The sequence below is a fragment of the Cryptomeria japonica genome, chromosome 3 (genome assembly GCF_030272615.1).
Source record: "Cryptomeria japonica chromosome 3, Sugi_1.0, whole genome shotgun sequence".
In the NCBI taxonomy this organism is placed as follows: domain Eukaryota; kingdom Viridiplantae; phylum Streptophyta; class Pinopsida; order Cupressales; family Cupressaceae; genus Cryptomeria; species Cryptomeria japonica.
This window is the reverse complement of record NC_081407.1, coordinates 86,516,786-86,533,970: the sequence shown is the minus strand read 5'-3', so window position 1 is coordinate 86,533,970 and position 17,185 is coordinate 86,516,786. Positions and strand designations below refer to the sequence as shown.

The window sequence follows — 17,185 nt, the reverse complement described above, 5'->3', positions numbered from 1 at the left end:
TTTAAGAAGATGATTGTCATCAATCCAAAAGGTTTTCATCTTTGGCCTTGTTTGGGTGAATAAGATTAAGAAGGGTTTAAGTTTTTGTGTATGTTCCATATGAATATAGATTTTGTTGAGTCAAAAGTTTTGTGTTATTCAGGATATATATAGGATCACCTATATACAGGGTATTTTGTCTATGGTGAATATTTTAAATTAGAGATGGATTTTGGAAGTTTCAAATGATTTGGTTTCTTATTTTAGAGTTATCTTTCTTATTTAGTTTATTTTGGTTGAGATTTCTTATTGGTTTTAGATTAAATTAAATTGGAATTAACAATTTTTAGTGTCTATTTTGTGGTCATCGAGAGTTTTTTAAACATTTATTCGAGTCTTTTTTTAAATCTCAAGCCGTGTGGACTGAAAATAGCTATCCAACCTCTAGAATGTACCAATACATAAGTTATGGTGTATGAGGGTAACTTATACAATGGTGCATCCTAGAGGTTGGATAGTCATTTCCCTTTGGACCTCGATTGATGACTTCTTTAGACATTAGCACATGGTTTCACTAGAGGATTAACTTTAAGTCCCCTTTTAGGTACACTTGGCAAGCTTTTAGGGTAGATTTTTTTCATAATATGTAAGGACATAAATTCTATTTTATTTTTTAAGGAATTTAATTGATTTTGATTTCTTAATTTACACTAGGTAATGATTTTTTCTTATGTGATGCAAGACAACAAGGTTCCATTAGAGATGACACATCTTCAATTACTTTTGAATCATTGGGACAATGTCCCCATGCATGATTATTATATTTACTTCAACCCTCACCTCTAGCTGAGGTTGTGCTTTGTCTCTTGGGTGTCATCAAGGATGTACTCAATCTTCTTATGGAGAACTTGAGGCTTATTCTCAAGATTTGAAATCTCCTATGAGAAGATCTAGTTAGTAATCTTTGTGAGATTGGTCTCAACCTACTAACCACCACTCTATTTCTCCCTAACCTACTAACCTACATACCTAGGGGAAGCGTACCGGTAGCCATTATAGGTAACTTCACGCACCCACAAATTTTAAATGGTATATGAAGTTTTGACAAGTTTTTGTTGTTGTTGTCTCTACATGCTATTTATCTACTTATCACTATTGTTTTGGCTTCTGGGTAGTAACGATGCACATTGTGGGATCCATTATGCACACAAGGGTCAGAAGGTGTATTTCAAAGTGTTGTGCAATACCTGCTTAAATATGCCCCAATAATTGTGCACTCAAAATTGCCAATTACTTATGCACAAACACCCCAATAGTCTGTGCTATGGGTAGCGATAAAGGTTCACAAATAGACCAATTATAGTCCAAAAATGCTTAAAATGGGTGGCTATTGGTACATGTGAAATTTATTAATAAACTTAATTTTTTTCGGTTTCTTTAGAAATTACAATTAGAAGATTAGGTGCACAAAGAGTGAACAATTATTAGTTCCCGCTAGAGGAAAGAATACTAATGCATTCAACCAAATTTATTAAATGTCAAAGCATCAACCAGTCAAAATCAATAATTAAAATAGCTTGACCAATTTTTTTAATGCTTATATTTTTTTCTAATTTATTATAAAACATATAAATTGATTTATCTATTATTCGATTGGATAATAATACTCTACAATCTTATTAGGATGATGTCAAAGCATCAACCAATGAGAAGCAAGAATTAAAATTGGTTGACAAAATTTCCTAATGTTTCTATTTTTGTCTTCATTTTCATCAATAGTACTCTACAATCATTTCACTATTATATAATAGTAACTATTTTTGTCCTATTTCTTTTGATAATGAAATGGGTGATAAAGCCACTTGATTTTTTATAATAATAATTTAAAAAATACATAGATTTATAAATATCAAACATATAAAAAGATTAAATGTATAGCTTTAATTGACTCATTTATATAATGATAATATAATAATATATAATATAAAAATTTCTTATATAACTTTATATAATATATATAATTATCAGATAATAATATAATAACTAATAAATAATAATGTAATATAATTTAAATATATTAATAAAATAATACATAAATTAAATATAATCGAATAATTATAACTTATTACAATCATCAATAATAAATAATAGAATAATTACTATGAATAATAATAGATGTTATTAATAATTTTTATTATAATATAGATTAATTATTACATGTATAATTATACATGATACTAGTTATCAAAATTATTTTGTTTTTTTATTGGTAAAGTTTACGTAATTTTATTAATATTATCAAAAAGTACAATAAGAATTGTCACAATTTCAGCTCCTCTTACTTCAAATCCACACAAATTCACAATCTACATCCATCCTATCGACAATAATTTCTTCATATAAAACTTGTCAAAGTTTCTGCTACTTTGAATTTATACAAATTTAAAGTTTGCATCTATCCTATTCACCATAGTTTCTACATACGTTTCTAGAAAAAAATGTAGTTCGCATTCTACTTAGAGAAATATTTCTGAACTTTAATAGAAAACAAAAAGAAAACTGAAAAGCCTAACCATCCTTCCTTCTTCACATTCTACAACATAGGCATTATGGCGATAGAATTCTCTGTCATTGTTCCACCTCCCCTTGCCTGGGAGCCTTAGAGCACACAGAGATGACTCCGCTCGTTCTTTTTGTCTTTGATCCCACGAGCCTTCCCCTCTTTCTCTTTGTCTCATTCTTTTTTTCTTTTTTTTAATCTTTGTCTCATTCTTACTGGTTGAGAGGAACTAGATGCAACACACCTATTGTTTACTTACTAAGGAAAATCATTTTATGTTTTAATATTTAAATATAGATGCTTCAAGGTTAAACTTTCTTCAATACTATTTGTCAAAATATTTTCTATATTATTACTACAATTATTATTCAAAGAATTCTAAATTATTATTTAACGATGTCAATATTTTAATATTATTATTACAATTCACAAATTCCAACTTTAATACAAAAGCATTATGACACAAACCTGATGCATATATGTCTCTTGTTAGAACATAGACTATCCTTAACCCAATAGAATCCTACGCAATTAAAACAGCAACAACAAAGTAAAAAGAAAAAGAAAAATGTCATTTGATTTTCCCCGGCACATATCCGAGGGTGATGTGTTGTAGGCATCATATATGACAAAATAACAATTCTATCTATATAATCTTATGAATTTGAAAATTCCACATCAACGTGGCCCTGCCTTACCCATAAAAAAATCATCCGAATTTTGAGAAGTCTTGAGCAGTGACATCACAAATTCACAAATTCCAACTTTAATACAAAAGCATTATGACACAAACCTGATGCATATATGTCTCTTGTTAGAACATAGACTATCCTTAACCCAATAGAATCCTACGCAATTAAAACAACAACAACAAAGTAAAAAGAAAAAGAAAAATGTCATTTGATTTTCCCCGGCACATATCCGAGGGTGATGTGTCGTAGGCATCATATATGACAAAATAACAATTCTATCTATATAATCTTATGAATTTGAAAATTCCACATCAACGTGGCCCTGCCTTACCCACTTATGAATTTGAAAATTCCACATCAACGTGGCCCTGCCTTACCCATAAAAAAATCATCCGAATTTTGAGTAGTCTTGAGCAGTGACGTCACACGTGGACCTGTTCTCTACGTCTCTTTGCTTGTCTATCTTATCCATTATTTTGGGCAATTGCCTCGAAATTTTCTCACGGAGTTCAATTATAATAAAAAGCAGAGAGTTTGTACGGTAACTACCATATCCGGGTCAGTCAGACAATCTGGAAGCCTCCAGATTATTCTGGACATATAATACCAGTTGCCATTTCTATATTTATGTTGAATCCGCAGCCAATACAAGATCAGCTAGATATTATCGAACTCAAGTTATGGACAAAAGAATGGCACTTTCATCAGTTCCGAATGAACTTCGCAGAATGTTTGATTCCTTAAACCAAAATGACGATGGATTCCTTACTCTGCACGAAATCAATTGCTTCCTCAACAAGCTTGGAATACAACTAACAGAAGAAGAGCTAAAGTGCTTGTTGATGGGTATTTCTCAGAGACAAGATTATAGCTTAACATTTGATGAATTTGTTAGGCTTTACCAATCTCTTCTGGATGAGAGCAGTCCTAGTACGAGTACCGGTAGTAACGAAGAATGTCAGGATTTATGTTTAATGGAGGCATTCAAAGTTTACGATTTGAATGATGATGGGTATATTTCTTCTTCGGAGCTTCATCAAGTTTTATGTAATTTGGGATTGATAGAGCAAGGTGGGCATTGTTTGGAGGACTGCCAGAGAATGATCTGCAGATATGATGGGAACTTGGACGGCTTCATAGACTTCTCTGAGTTTAAGAAGATGATGGTCATCGATCCTTGAATAGGGCTAATTAGGGTTTCAGACTTTGTGTCTGTAGTATGTACCATATCAACATTCTTATATAGAGTTACTGTATGGTATTTAGGACATTTACAACCTCAAGTAACAAACAGCCTGTTCATATTAGTTTGTAAAATATCAGAGGCTTAAGGTTTCTAAGTCTTATTTGTTTTTCAAATGCCAATCAATACGTACACAGTGATGTCATGGAATTTTATTTTATTTTATTTTTTGTGCCCTGAGTACATAGTTGGTAAAAGTGTAGAGATTTAGGGGAAGAGCACCAATAGCCGTTATAGCTAACTTCGCGCATCTACAGATTCTAAACGGTACATCGGTTTTTGATTTTTTGTTTAGTTGTCTTCGTATGCGACTTAACTGCTTATAGCTATTGATCTGACTTCTGGGTAGTAATGATGCACGCTATGGAATTAGTTATGCGCACAAAGGTTAAAAAGTACACATTTCAAAGTGTCCCTTGATACCTAACTAAAGATGTTCCAGTAACTGTCCACTCAAAATCGCCAGTACTTGTGGACAAATGTTCCAATAGTTTTGCACAAATGTTCTAATAGTGGTGCACAAATGGGCCAAATTTACAAGAATTTACAAAAAATTACAAAAAATGATCAGTTATTGGTACAAAATAAATTTATTAATGGCGTTTTCACTATGACGGCTATTGGGGGGTCACTATGACAATAAGTGTGCGGCTATTGGAACTATGACGACTATTGGTACTCTTCCCCTATATGTTAGGTTGGTGTGGACTTATAGATGATATTGAAACTGTGTTTTGTCATCTTCAGTGTTGATGAATTAGGCTACTCATATGTGTTTTACATTGTTCATGTATAATAAAATGGTCGTAGTTTGTTTTCTAGTAAATGAATTAACCTTAACTTTCAAAGTTATTGTATAAGGTTTTGTGTTCAATAATAGTCCTAAGAGGTTTCTTTTTTCCCTTTTCTTATTCGAGTAAATTTAATTTATAAGTTCAAAATAATATAGATTAATTAAAGATAGTTGGAAATGACAAATTAACTTATTGAACTTCTTAGTTTAGAAAAGGAGTATGTATAAGGATAATATTATTTAAGTTTGTGATTGAAGAATGTATATTTATGTTGAAGATTTTGAAATTGGGTTAATATTTATTTGAAAATATGAATAAGTTTTGTAACTAAATATCTTGAATCTTCTCTCTTTGGAATCAAGTTTGTATATATGTGTTTCATTATCACAAATTCATCTTCTATGTTAGAACTTGACCTTCTTCTCCCATTAAGATTTTCAAGTATTAATATAATTTTGATTTATCATCTATTTTCACATGTTTGAGAGTTGATCTACATATATACTTATTGCATCCTTTGTTTAAGGTGTGACTATGCATAGTGATATACTTAGCTTAGGATGCTCTTCACATAGGGTATGATTTATCCCTCTTATAATGTTCCCACCTAAGGGTATCTTAGCATTATGACACCTTTTAATTCGTGTTCCTTGGTTGATTTACATGCTCATTTCTTATTTTCATGTTGAATTTGACGTTTCATCTCTATCTTTATATTGCATGATTCATCTATTCTTGTTATATTTCTAACTTTGTATCCTATAGAGATGAATGCATTTTCTATATAGAAGTTATTGTAACATGTGTTATCTTTTCCATCTGATGAAGGCAAAACCCGAGACTTAGAAAAACACAACAATAGACAATAGAGGATATTTTTATTATTGATTGAAATATACTTTCCATACATGCAATTACAATCAAGAGGATTAAATCCTCACAAACTGCAACACATTACAACTTACACACTTTTTGAAAAAATCACCCTTTCTCACAATCCAACTTTTCCCTCCCAAAACTACCACAAGTTTCCCCAAATGGGTCCTAAATAGCCTCCCTACAGTTTGGAGCCAAAAGTACAATTTAAAAATCAAAATATTCTTCATCGATTCCCACCATTTATGGGGCCGTTTGGTACCATTTAGTGCCTCAAATCTGACTCAAAAGAGATTTTGAGAGATTTTTGGGAAACCGAAACTTGAATAATTTTCAAACCATAAATGATTTTGACCTAATTCTTTCACCAAAGTTCTTATTTTTTTGTTTCGACGCTTCCCACAAATTTTGCCTCTATCTGTCGTCAAATTGAATCTTTCTAAAAATAGCAGTTTGGCTAGGAAAAACAGGAAAACAACTCTGAAAGTTGGAATTTCTTATTCGCCCAAATGGGTATCCAGAAATGCAAAAAAAATTAAAACAAAAACTATTAAAAGGATGGGTGATGTAGAATTTCCCTTACACCACTGGTTTCTCCTACATCAGACACCCAGGGTAGTCTGAGAAGTGACCCCGTCACGTCTTAGTTGGTCAAGGAAAACCCAAATGGTCAATGTTTGCCTTAGATAGCCATGATGAATCTTCCACAGGTCTTCATTTCCTCTTTACCAAATATTCCTTGTAGCACCTGTTTCTGATACTCCTTCTGACACAACTATTTAGGATTGCTTTAATCTCCTCTTTCTTTAAAGTAAGTGTAGGGATTTTACATTGTTCAATTATTGGGCCTTCCTTTGTGACACCTTCATGATATAATGTTAAATCTGCAATGTTGAAGATAGTGGAAATATTGAATCTATCTGACAAATCTACCTCATATGACTTCCTTGCATCATGCTTCTTCAAAATATTATAGGGACCGAATTGCATTTCTGTCAACAATTCTTGAACTTGTATGTTCAACTCTTCATTTTCTGTCAGAGTCATTCCATGGGCTACCTTATTTGGTAAACTAGCTCCAGGGATCAAGTCTATCTAATGACCGATCTTTCTTACTGGTGGTAAACCCTCAGGTACATTATCAGACACTTTCCTAAACTCATTCAATAAAATTGGAACTTCTACATGCACCTCTTTATTATCTTATCTACCCAGTCTAAGAATTAAAGTAAAACACATGTACATTCATGTTACATGCCTTCCAAAAAATTTCTTCCATCAATAATACATATTTTAGCACTGCTACATACCTTTTCTTCCACCTCCTTTAGAGGCTTCATCTTATGACAAACTCCATCCTTTGTTAGGGTATAGGGATTAACATGGCCATCATGTACAACACACCCATAAAACTGCCATGGCCTCCCTAACAACATATGACATGCATCCATGGGTATGATGTCACATAGTACCTCAACACAGTAGCTACCACTCTTGAATTTCACCAAGCATTTCTAATTGACCAAAATTTTGTGGTCCTTCTGCAACTAGGCTATCCAATACGGATGTGGGTGTCTTTCCCTCTTCAACTTCAAATTTGTGACCATCTCTCCGAAAACCAGATTATTAGTGCTTCCAGTGTCAATAATCACATCACAACACATATCCTCACATTTGCATCTAGTGCAAAATAGACTCTTCCTCTGTTCTAATTCTTTCTCTTCATTTAACTAGTTTCTCTGGACAACTAGGGCCTCTCCCCTTTTAGCATCATCAAAATGTTCATACTGAGCTTCTCTATCTGCATGTGCAACTCATGTATAGCCTTCATTCCTTCTATCTATCCTTCCTTGGTGTTGTGGATATTCATAGGCTCAATGCCCTTCTTCACCACACTAGAAACACATTCCTCTGAAACCACCTCTCTTGGATCCTTGCCCAAGTATTCTTCTTCCTCTCCCTCTTTGTTCACCATTGTTTTGATCACAGGGGTGATAGAAATTATCACTTCTGATTCCGGGTGGTACCCACATCTTCATTTTTCTTCTGATCCTCATTTCGATTCCCAAAGGATCTTCCACCACCCCTTCTACCTTGACCTTTCCCTCTTTTCTTTCCTTTAAATATCTTATTTAGCTTCTCTTCCACCTTCAAAGCAAATTGATATGCATCTTCAATATTGGTCATTTTGACCAAGCTCAGCTCCTCTTGAATACTTGGCCTTAAAACCCATTAATGCAATGAGCGACTTTCTCCTTGTTGGCCTCTGCATGACCTATTATAATAATCATTTAATAAAAATCCTCTATATAGTCCTTAACAGACTTGCTAACTTTCTTCAATCCTTGCAATTTGTTCAACAAATCCAACTCATAGTCCATTGGAATGAACTATTTCTTTAGCTTCTCAACCATTCGATCCCATCTAGTGATATTTCCTTTCCCTGTCCAATTTCTTTCTAGATGGACCTCTTTCCACCAAATATTTGCATGACCCTTCGACTTTGTTTTTGCAAACTTGACTCGGTCTAGATCCTCTATCTCCTCATACTCAAAATATTCCTTCATCTCATTTAGCCAATCGATAAGCTCTTCTGGGTTCAAATTTTTAGAATAATTAGAAACTTCAATTCTAGGTCTTTTTCCAATCTTGGAAATGGCCCTTAATAGTCTAACTTTATTGTTATCTCTTCTACTCCATCCTCAGATGTATCTTCAATCTCTTCTTCATCTTCACTTTCTCATCTTCTCAGATTAAACCCTCTTCTTAGTTGCTCTTGCAATGCATTGATTTGTCTTTGGAGGGCCCTAAAACCCTCATCTACCAAAGCCTTTCTTCCACCAACATTTATTCCATGGGCATTTCTACCACTACGCATCACTCTTGGAGGCATCTTGACCTCAAGCCCATGATCACAAATCCTAGTGTGAACCACAGGTCACGATTGGTATTTTGTCCACATGCTGAGAAACAACTTGCTTTGATACCATTTGATGAAGGCCGAACCCAAGACTTGGAAAAACATAACAATAGATAACAAAGGATTTGTTTAAAATTCATTGAAATATATTTTCAATACATGCAATTACAATTAGGAGGATTAAATCCTCACAGGCTGCAACATATTACAACTTACACACTTTCTGGAAAAATCACCCTTTCTCACAATCCATAAATCTGACGCAAAAGAGATTTTGGGGGATTTTTGGGAAACTGAAACTTGAATAATTTTCAAACCATAAATGATTTTGGCTTGATTCTTTCACAAAAGTGCTTATTTTTCTGCTATGCAGATTCCCACAATATTTTTGTCTCCAGCTGCCTTCAAATTGAAACTTTCTAAAAATAGTAGGTTGGCTAGAAAAAGCAGCACAACAATTCTGAAAGTTGGAATTTCTTATTCGCTCAAATGGGTATCTAGAAATGCAAAACATTAAAAGAAAAACTAATAAAAGGAAAGTTTTTTGGGTGATGCAAGATTGCCCTTATAGCACTGGATGCTCCTGCATCACCCTCTTTCATAAATTTGGTTAGTGATTTTCATCTCTTATTAGATATTATTATATCATTATTCATATTATAATGATACCATTCCTTGTAATAGTAATGATATTATATAATTGAAGGAGAAGAAAAATTTATATGACAACACAATAGTTCGAATGCAATTTATGGATTCAATTGTTTTCAATATTTTTGCATTAATGTTTTGGATCAAACTTTGTGATCCATCATGAGGATATAGAGAGTCAAATAGATAACAATATTGAATAGTGATATGGTGTACACCTTGATATTAGGTACACAAATTTCTACAATTACATCATTCTTTGATTGATGGTAGTTAGGTGTCACCTTTTTCAAATAAGATCGTATTTACCCTAGTCAAATCGAGTGAGCTAATCCACTAATGTGTAATTCAAATTTTGACCTCATAGTTATGATTTCAAGTTGGGCATGTCACCTCCTTGAATCATGCATTGAAAAGGCTTGCATAGTTTTATATAACTGTTGTACCATATCTTTTCATATCCTCAATATTGGAAGAGTTAATATGTGTATTTAATATTATTTTTGTGTGTAGCTTATGTAAGTTATATTCAATTACCTAGATCCAAGATCATGTCATTATATTCCTCCTAAATTCTAAATGGTATTAAGGCTATACAATGGTGCTTGGAACATGTTTGTGTCCTCTCAAATATCAAAAATTTTAATATTGAAGTTTTGGTTGATAGGTCAATGTTTAGTGCATCTAGCTCAACTACAAATCATGTTAAGAAGGCAATAGATCTATAAACTAGCTAAAAATTAATTTTCTTATGGAGCAGGATAACTACAAACAATAATTTGGCCTCAAGAATGTAGTTTAAGTTGGTGCAAATATGTATAAATCATTAAATAGATATTGTGTAGTACTAGTGTCTTTCATGGAAATCTATGGGAGAAATAATAATTACTATAATTTTATTTTAATTTTTATACAATTTTAGGCACACATGTACAAATGAATCTCTCAGTAATAGAGAGAAGGTGAAAATTGTGAAATACATTGGGGAAGGCATAAAATCATGGTAGTCATTTCTCTTAAATCAACCATGTTTTATTATACCAATTTTAAAACTATCAAAATAATTCAAGACAACACATTTCAATAATGCAAATTTTCTAGAATGTTGCACCTTGTAATGTGTGGGATTATTAATGAATAAGTGATCATAAATTAATGCATACTAAATGCCTTTAAAAACTAGTGAACAACAATGAATCATGCTGGATATGTGCCAAGTCAACTCATGGCAAGAACAAAATAGATTAAAAAGTTTAAAAAAACATTTTTAAATTTTGAGAAATTAAGGGTTTATTTATCTACTATAGGATGAATCTTGCACCACATGATTAACCCAAGGAAGATTTTTTTTTTAAAGGTGGATAATGGATGTCTAAACATGGGTGGTGCATTAAATATCTAATGTATGGGAATATGTGTACATGCAAATAAGATGAGGTTAAATATGTATAAATTTGAAGAAGAAGATGACTCGGAAGGTAAAATTAGGATTAAGAGGCAAGAAGATAAAAATCATCATATTACAACTTTGTTTCAATTTTCCTAAATTATATTTGTCAGATAATGGTGAAAAACCTGATTGATTATTCAGTGTCCAAGATATACATTTATAAGTGAAAATGTAGTTCTATGACCAAATTACTGATAAGAATAAGTAGCAAGAACCTATAAAGGTATAATTGGTAGGAACTTGAATAACTGTAAATAGTGTAAGAATGTAATACACCATATTTACACCAACATTTCTCCCTTATTACATTTTTTTTGAAAAAATACCAATGGACTCCCTTTAAGGCTTACATTACAGAACTTGTTGATCACATCAAATGAATACACATTTTTTAGAAGATCTTTCCTTGAAACAATAAATCCTAAATCAAGCAAAACTCTATCAAGCTACCTTGAGACCCAAAAGGTTGACCCTCATAAAGGCGTAGCTTTGAGTTGAATTCTCGAGCTCCCAGTCCTAAAGTCTCAAACCACAAATAATAAATTAATCTCGACAACAATCCATTTAATAATCATAATTTAAGAGTCTCTTGGATGCCTATTGGTGTATGTTGGATTCCTATTAGGATTAATTTTTGCTAGGTTTTAAGAATTATGTATTTATAAAGACATTCACTGTCAATGGTACTCACACATCCCCCCACATATAAGAAAATCAAGTTGATCTATGTAGAATGCCTCCTCTAAAGAAAACATTAAAAAGCCTTAAAATAATGAGAAAATAAGTTGGCATTATGTCCTTACCTCTATACAATTAACTATTAAGTATTGATTATCTTGTTTGAAGCATTTCATGTCCTTATGGGAAAGTTATAGATATCATGCCTCAAATTTTGACAATCGCGTTTGCCTTTCATGACAATTTAAGTGTCTTTTAATTGATGTTTTAAAAAAATTAGTTCAAATTTTCAAGATTTATATTTTTCTTATAAATAAATTCAAAGATAATTTTTCGAAAGAATGCAAGTGTTTTTTCTTATTACTTTTCAACTATGATACAAACAAATAATAATGCATTAAACATTAAATAAACAAACAATATCAAAAGATATGGACATTTTTTGACTTTGTATTCTTCTATATTTGATTTATTTCAATTAAATTTAAGCCATTTAAAAACATCCTCATCATATGAAGATAATTTCTATGTTAATGTTCTATATTAAGGAAACTCTCCATAATAATAAAAAAAGTTTTAATTGTTTTCTACAATTTCTAATATCAAATATGGATAGAATTTATTGACATTATTTGAAGTAGTATAATGCAAATGCTAGAGAAGCTTAATAAGTTCACACCATAGTGGTCAGCCTTCTCGATATTTGACACATATAAAAAAGCTAAACTAGATTTTTAAAACAATAAAAAATTTCTTCAAAATAATCTTATATTTTAAAAAATTTTATGATTACTTTTAAAATTTACACACAAAATAAATATCTGAAATTTATTTTTCCCTTTAAAAATAAATTTCTCAATTATAAATCTAAAACTTACTTATTATTACCATTAAAAACAAGTGCCACATAGTGACTAGTACTTGCCTTGTTTTTAGTATAGTTTTAATAATAATTATGATTTAATTTTAATAATGATTATATTTGAAAAATTATAATAATTAAGATAAACAAAATTAAACATAATTATTTCATAATAATTAAAATTTTACTAGAAAAAATAATATAAATTAAAGAAATCCTAATAAATTTTTAATTTCACAAAATAAAGTTAAATAATTGAAATAATTTTAGATTTAAATCTACTTTAAAAACTAAAATATAATAAACAAAAATGTGTAAACAAAACTATATAAAAATTAAATATTAAGAAAAATTAAAATTAATAATAAATAACAATAGTCTTGATAGATAATAATTTTATTAAGTCAAATTAATTAAATAAAAATAGTAATAATTTTTTAAATTCATTGTCATTTAAATATAATAAAATATGTATAAAAGTATAATTAGTTTTAAACATATTAATTCAATAAAAGAAAACTGTAACTAAAGAAACAAATAAATTTATTTTATTATAACATAACATTTTTTTTACTTATGTAATTATTATTATAAATATATACACCTTAAAATTTTATACAATTTGATACTTTTATTATTTGATTTGATTATAGATCTATTTATGTTACAATAATATATTATTAAAATAATATAACATTATAAAATTCTATATTTTTTACTTTTATTATTTGATTTGATTATAGATCTATTTATGTTATAATAATATATTATTAAAATAATATAACATTATAAAATTCTATATTTATTTTCCTGTATAAAATATCTATAATACATATAGCAATATAAAATGCATCACAAAAATAAAGAAAGTTTATTTTTTTAGAAATAGTGGCCGTGACTATTCATTTTCCTAAATTTACATATATTTCTGGCTATATAGTTGCCACTAAAACTAATTATTTTGGATTTCCTAAAAATCCGCTTCTAACAGCTAAATTGTATTTAAAATAATTTTCGTAATTTATAATGTTAAAAATTGTACAATTAGACTTCGGTAAATAAAAAGATTGAAAAAATTAAAAGTTAAAATTTGTTTGTGATTGGTTCAAATTATTATTTTTAATAACTAGTTAACTGGAAAAACAAAAAACTCATTACAATAATATTGCCTAACGACAAGTACTAATAAGTTTCCAAATTAATATACTTAACATGAAAAACAATATTCAATACATTTTTATATTTTAAAGATTAGGAACATTTATAAAAAAAATATTTATATTCTATCTAATATAACAAAAATATTATTCTTGTAAAAATACTATAAATTAAATTAAAAATTATTACAAAATATATTTTAAAATAAAAAATTCCATATCAAAATTAAAATTATAAAATACAATATAATTTTAAAAAAAACAAAAAAAAAACTCTTCATCAATATTTTGTTTGATGGTTTTACATCAAAACCCATAGAATTGTTTGCATATTTACCAAAGACTAAAAAATACCTATCCACATCAAATTTCATTTCAACCAATCCAAATGTTAGATAGCCTTGATCAGTGATATCACACATGGACATGGTTCTGCGCTTCTGTCTTATCCATTATTTGAGCAATTACCTCGATATTTCTCATAGAATAAAATAAAAATGCGTAGTATTTGAGCGGGCACTAGCACATCAAGGTCATACGGATACTCTTTTCTGGAAGCCTCTGGATTATTCTGGAAATATAATACTAAGGTTTCTGTATATTTTTATATATTTTGAATCCACAGCATATACAAGGTCAAGTATGATTGAATTAAGGTTATGTACAGAAAGAAGTATGGCACTACCATCTGTTCCCAACGAACTTCGTAGAGTGTTTGAATCCATAAACCAAAATGGCGATGGAATCCTCACTCTGCACGAAATCATTTGCTTCCTCAACAAGCTTGGAATGCATCTAACAGAAGAACAGCTAAACTGCTTGTTGATGGGGATTTCCCACAGACAAGATGGTAGCTTAACATTTGATGAATTTGTTGGGCTTTACCAATCTGTTTTAGATGAGAGGAGCTATAGTACGAGTAGTGGTAGTAATGAAGGAAGCCAGGATTTATGTTTAATGGAGGCATTCAAAGTTAACGATTTGAATGAAGATGGGTATATTTTTTCTTCTGAGCTTCAACAAGTTTTGTGTAATTTGGGATTGATAGAGCAAGGAGAGAATTGTTTGGAGAATTGCCAGAGAATGATATGCAGATATGATGAGAACTTGGATGGCCTCATAGACTTCGCCAAGTTTAATTAGAAGATGATGGTCATCCAAAAGGTTTTCACCTTTGGCCTGGTCTGGTTGAATAAGGCTAGTTAAGGTTTCAGATTTTGTTTATGTACTATACGAACATTCTTATATAGATCACTGTATCGGTGTAAAAACCATAAGTTTTGTGTTCAAAAAAGTTTGAAGGGCCCGTAACTGCACGTTATTTAGGATATATATATATATATATAGACTATTTGAAATTAGAGATGGAGGTTTGGGAGTCTAAGTTTCAAATGGTTTGGTTTGTTTTTTATTAAACTAAGTAGGGTTTTGAAAGGATCTTCGATGTTTTTTTATAGAGGATTCAGAAATAACAATTAAGCAAGAGTAGGACAAAAACAGCTTATGATGCCAAAGCTACAACTAGAATCCTTCACAAGCAAAGACTTGGAAGGAGAAGGAGAAGCAAACTTAGGAGGACCCTTCTTCCTCCTTTGTACCACTATCCAAGATGGCTCATTGTCCAAATTCGAAACCAAAGGGCAAGAGGAGGAGACACCTCCTCAAAAGACCTTACCAGAAATTACATCTATAGCAGAATGAAGAGGAACAAAAATAACTGGAACAAAAGGAAAATTAGAAGGAACCATGCTCGAGAGTGACTAGAAAGTAATAAATGGTTTGGTTTGTTATATTGGAGTTGAAGCTTGCTTATTTTGTTTATTCTAATTTTTTTAGATTTTTAATTGATTCTAGATTAAATCATATTGGCATTAACAATTTTTAGTGTCTATTTTATGGTCATCGGGAATCTTTTAAACATTTATTCAAGCTTTTTAATTAATCTCATGTTATGTGGACCTAGATTCATGATTTCTTTAGACATTAGCATATGGTTTCACTAGGGGATTTACTTAAAATCTCCATTGAGCTATACTTAGTTTTGATATGCTTTTAGGATAGAATTGTTTTTTTCATCATATGAAAGGACAAATTCTATTTTAATTTTTAGGAATTTAGTTGATTTTGATTTCTTACTTTATAGTAAGGTAATGATTTGTTCTAGTGTGATTATGCAGATCCAAATGCAAGCCAACAAGGTTACACTAGAGGTGGCACATCTTCAAATACTTTTGGATCATTGGGACGATACCCCCATGAAAAATTATTGGAGTCCTTTCAACCCTCACCTCTACTTGAGGTTGCTCTTTGTCTAATAGGTGTCATCAAGGTTGCACTCAATCTTCTTTTGGAGATAAATAAGCTTATCCTCAAGATTTGCAACCTCTTGTGAGAAGACTAGTTTTAGTGAGGTTGGTCTCAACTTTTCACCACCACTCTACTTCTCCCTAGGCTCCTAGTTGTGATTTTAGTGGCTGACTTGACACTTGCAAGTCCTCTCGCCTTGTTCTTGTCATATTGTCTACTTGTGACTTGTGGCCATCTAACAAAGAAAATAGTTGGGAGCCCCTTGATGTCATTCCAAATTCCATTAATATATGGGGCAAAATAAATGACTAAGACCCCATTCCTCCTTTGATTACTCTCATTTCTCATGTAATTAGCAACCTATTTGTCTATTCTTTTCAAGCTCCTCTTTGTATAGACTTAAAGATGTGTCTCTTTTCCACCTATATTATTTCAAATAAAATATGTGTGATATAATTATGTACTCATGAATAAAGACACTTATTCATAAAATATATATGATCTAGTAAATTTAAAATTAAAAAATAGAGACTAAAACGAAGTTATAATATTAACCATTACTTTTAAAATGCCCATACAAAATAAAAATATGGGTTCTAAATGAATCATTTTAAAATATAAAAAATATTTCATATAATCTTCTTTGATTTATTGAGATTTGAAGTCGAGAGGCATATAAGTACCTACATCACATTGCCACTAAATCAAGTTATATTTTAAGAGTCTATAATATTAGTTTAAAAACTTACACAAGGTAAAAATCTCAAATTTATTATTGCAATTAAAAGTAGGTCTCTAAATCAATATATACTTAAAAAATGAAAATAATCAAGATAATTTAAATTTAAAGAATTAAAAAAATTGTTCACGAGAAAATTCCACCTTACACCGTACCCTTTTCCCTCAACCCACCCAACCAATATCCATATTCCATAAATCGAATAATCTGGCATGGGACTTCCTCACCATCCATGTTCCATAATAAAAATTGGATATTCTGATGTCTTCTGCACTCT

General features: G+C 30.6%; 2 protein-coding genes across 2 annotated transcripts; both read left to right on the top strand.

Moving 5' to 3' along the window:
- Positions 1-3,756: 3,756 nt before the first annotated feature.
- On the top strand, positions 3,757-4,616 carry LOC131070988 (probable calcium-binding protein CML44). Its single transcript, XM_058006695.2, has one exon. It carries the CDS (start codon positions 3,912-3,914, stop codon positions 4,410-4,412), a length of 501 nt encoding a protein of 166 aa, XP_057862678.2. The 5' UTR covers positions 3,757-3,911; the 3' UTR covers positions 4,413-4,616.
- Positions 4,617-14,537: 9,921 nt separating this feature from the next.
- LOC131071016 (calmodulin-like protein 3) lies at positions 14,538-15,005 on the top strand. The gene has a single exon (XM_058006720.1). It carries the CDS (start codon positions 14,538-14,540, stop codon positions 15,003-15,005), a length of 468 nt encoding a protein of 155 aa, XP_057862703.1.
- The last annotated feature ends 2,180 nt before the right edge of the window (positions 15,006-17,185 follow it).

What these genes read in the sequence shown, in the direction of transcription:
- LOC131071016 (XM_058006720.1), top strand. Translation starts at nt 14,538, where the DNA reads ATGGCACTACCATCTGTTCCCAACGAACTTCGTAGAGTGTTTGAATCC.
- LOC131070988 (XM_058006695.2), top strand. Translation starts at nt 3,912, where the DNA reads ATGGACAAAAGAATGGCACTTTCATCAGTTCCGAATGAACTTCGCAGA.